General features: G+C 40.5%; 1 protein-coding gene across 1 annotated transcript in view; it reads left to right on the top strand.

Annotated features, from left to right (window-relative positions):
- Positions 1-1,055, top strand: part of LOC108722765 (uncharacterized) — a 4,004-nt gene extending 2,949 nt beyond the window's left edge. Inside the window, exon 4 of the mRNA XM_018448051.1 lies at positions 767-1,055. Coding sequence (XP_018303553.1) covers positions 767-1,055 — 289 coding nt within the window. The remainder of the gene's footprint in view (positions 1-766) is intronic.
- The last annotated feature ends 1,803 nt before the right edge of the window (positions 1,056-2,858 follow it).

Here is a 2,858-nt window from a genome sequence, read left to right on the forward strand (position 1 = left end):
TGGCTCGAGTGCCTTCGTTACCTCTCGTGCGTTTTCATATTAGCTGCGCAGAATCCTGCGCACAGTTTAAGTTCAGTTCCGTTGTTGTAAAGGGAGGACGCTGACATGTTTTGTTAAAAAAGTTTTCTGTACAGTTGTCTTCTCATCCGTACGAGCATACTAAGCTCTTTTCTGGTACAACAAATAAAGATATTTAGCTCTCAAGCGGTATTCACATCGATTACTATAGTGCACCACGCAGTACAGCCACAAGGCATTGGGAATGAGAAAAGGCGCGTTACACTTAACGCAAGAGGCACAAACCCTCATAATTAACAGCGAAAGGATGGGAAAAAGGGTACTAAAATCTGCCACAATTATTGCACGCAACATGCACCCGCGTATATACATATATACAGGGTGTCCCATTTTAAATGATCCAGCCAAATATCTCGAAAACTAAACCCAGTAGACAAAAATGTTTCAGACAAAAGTTGTTTGACTCGAAGGGGGACATAAGATGGTGCCATCGATTTGACCTTGGATAGTCCTCTGAAGATCACGTGAAGGTCACCTTTAATCTTTTAAATGGAACCCCTTATTTCTCATTGCACATTCTTACAGCTCATCTCGAGAGCTTTCCAAAACACTAATTAAGTTACTTTTCGTTAAGTACTAGTTAAGTTATAACAGTGAAAAGGAATAAATATCATCTAAACTTTAGGGAATAAATATTAATATTTCTAAAAATGATGTTATTTATTTCTTTATGAATTATAAGAAATAGGGTTCTTAATAAAGTGAATGGTTGTATGTGCTACGATTATCACTTAATCGACCGGATCAACCCTGATCTTGCTTCAATCGGCCGGATCAGCCTCGATCTTGCTTTAGTCGGCCAGATCAGCCCTGATCTTGCTTTAGTCGACCGGATCAGCCCCGATCTTGCTTTAATCGGCCGGATCAGTCTCGATCTTGCTTTAGTCGGCCGGATCAGCCCCGATCTTGCTTTAATCGGCCGGATCAACCCCGATCTTGCTTTAATCGGCCGGATCAATCCCGATCTTGCTTTATAACTTAACTAGTACTTAACGAAAATTAACTTAATTATAGTGTTTGGAAAGCTCTCGAGATGAGCTGTAAGAATGTGCAATGAGAAATAAGGGGTTCCATTTAAAAAATTCACGTGACCTTCAGAGGACTATTCAAGATCAAATCGATGGCACCATCTTATGTCCCCCTTCGAGTCAAACAACTTTTGTCTGAAACATTTTTGTCTACTGGGTTTAGTTTTCGAGATATTTGGCTGGATCATTTAAAATGAGACACCCTATTATGCGCGCAATAGAATAAAAATAAGAAAGACGAAAGAATAAAAAAAACGACTTAAGAAGCTACCCCTCTTTCCTCTTTCTTGGAAATTAAGCTTGAGCGTAACCATGAACTATAGAAACTAACGTTAATCAACAATTGATCGCTAAACGAAGAAATCATTTTTAGTTCATTTATTTTTGCAAATGTGCTTTACACCCCCAACATTTGTTTAAGACGGGGAGTGTTACGTCCAGTGGATTCCACGATTTCTTCGTTTTACGATCGTTCAATCAATAAAGTAAGAACAAATTCAATCGATAACATAAATCCGAAGAAACTTTTCCAACAGAAAAATATGTTTATTCAAAATTTAGTAACCCGCGATAACCAATCCTTTAATCTCCTCTCGAATATCGTGGAAAAAGAAACCGAATAATCATTTTCAAAACGCGCCGTTAGCACCAAGGTGCTAAGCCGGATCCAAAATCGAACATCCTTGATAAGGGTCATATCGCGAACGCGATACTCGAGGGAAGGTAAGATGTTGAATCATCCCACGCCGATATCACACACGTCTAACGATAATAGTCTTGCGCATAGGCTTAAGAAAAGGTCATAAATCTAATAATGACACTTTCCGATGATGGGAAAATCAACAAAATAATGATTCACGTTTCTTGCTTCCCAAGGAACAAGATTAACTAAATCCAGGAATGTTGATAAAAAGTAGATTACCTTTTCCCTTAAGCAGATGTTGATAAAAAGGGAAATAGGTAACTTACAACCCATCCCTCCCCAGAAACGAAACTCTCCAATAGGCGATCGTGAGTCTGAAACCTTTAGGGAGATGATACCTTATCACCAATAAGAATAAGAGCGAATCAAACTGACACAGCAGGCGGAGCTAACTTGAAGGAAATTTCCCAATGACCAGTCAAGGCCTGTTATCATACCAAAATCCTATGAACCTAATTCCTCCATTTCCCAATTTGACACTTCCTACCATGGAACCACCTCCTTAAAAACGACTATATAAACCACGACACCGCAAGACGCAGCGTCAGAGTAAAAGTCAGAATTAGAGTAAAAGCCAGAGTCAAAGTCAGAATTAGAGTAAAAGCCAGAGTTAAAGTCAGAGTCAAAGTCAGAGTAAAGTCGGAGTTCGAGAAATATATTTTCACTTAGTCACTCTAGAATCAATGCTCGAATTCGGTCAGCATCACCATCCACGAGACCAAGGGAACCGAACCACTGACCAACAAGTATCCAAACAACCCGTCTGCCCGGACAACTAAACAGTAAGTCGCTCCTTACAAATTACATACTCCAGTTCCTAACATAAATTATCCCTATCTCAATCAAAGCGCCACCGTCCTCATCGAGGTTGGCTAAAAAGTCGGGCTTTCCTCGAAGCACGCTCGAAGACTCCTAGATCTAGCGTATCAGGAGTTCTGTAACGCGCGCGACCAAATAAAATCTACCGACGACGCACGATAACCCACATCATTACCTACACAACAGCCAGCACAGTTATTTCACCCACCTTCGCCGTCACCGGCTCCGCC

Source organism: Mycetomoellerius zeteki, unplaced genomic scaffold (assembly GCF_001594055.1).
Source record: "Mycetomoellerius zeteki isolate Tzet28-1 unplaced genomic scaffold, Tzet1.0 scaffold219, whole genome shotgun sequence".
Lineage (NCBI taxonomy): Eukaryota > Metazoa > Arthropoda > Insecta > Hymenoptera > Formicidae > Mycetomoellerius > Mycetomoellerius zeteki.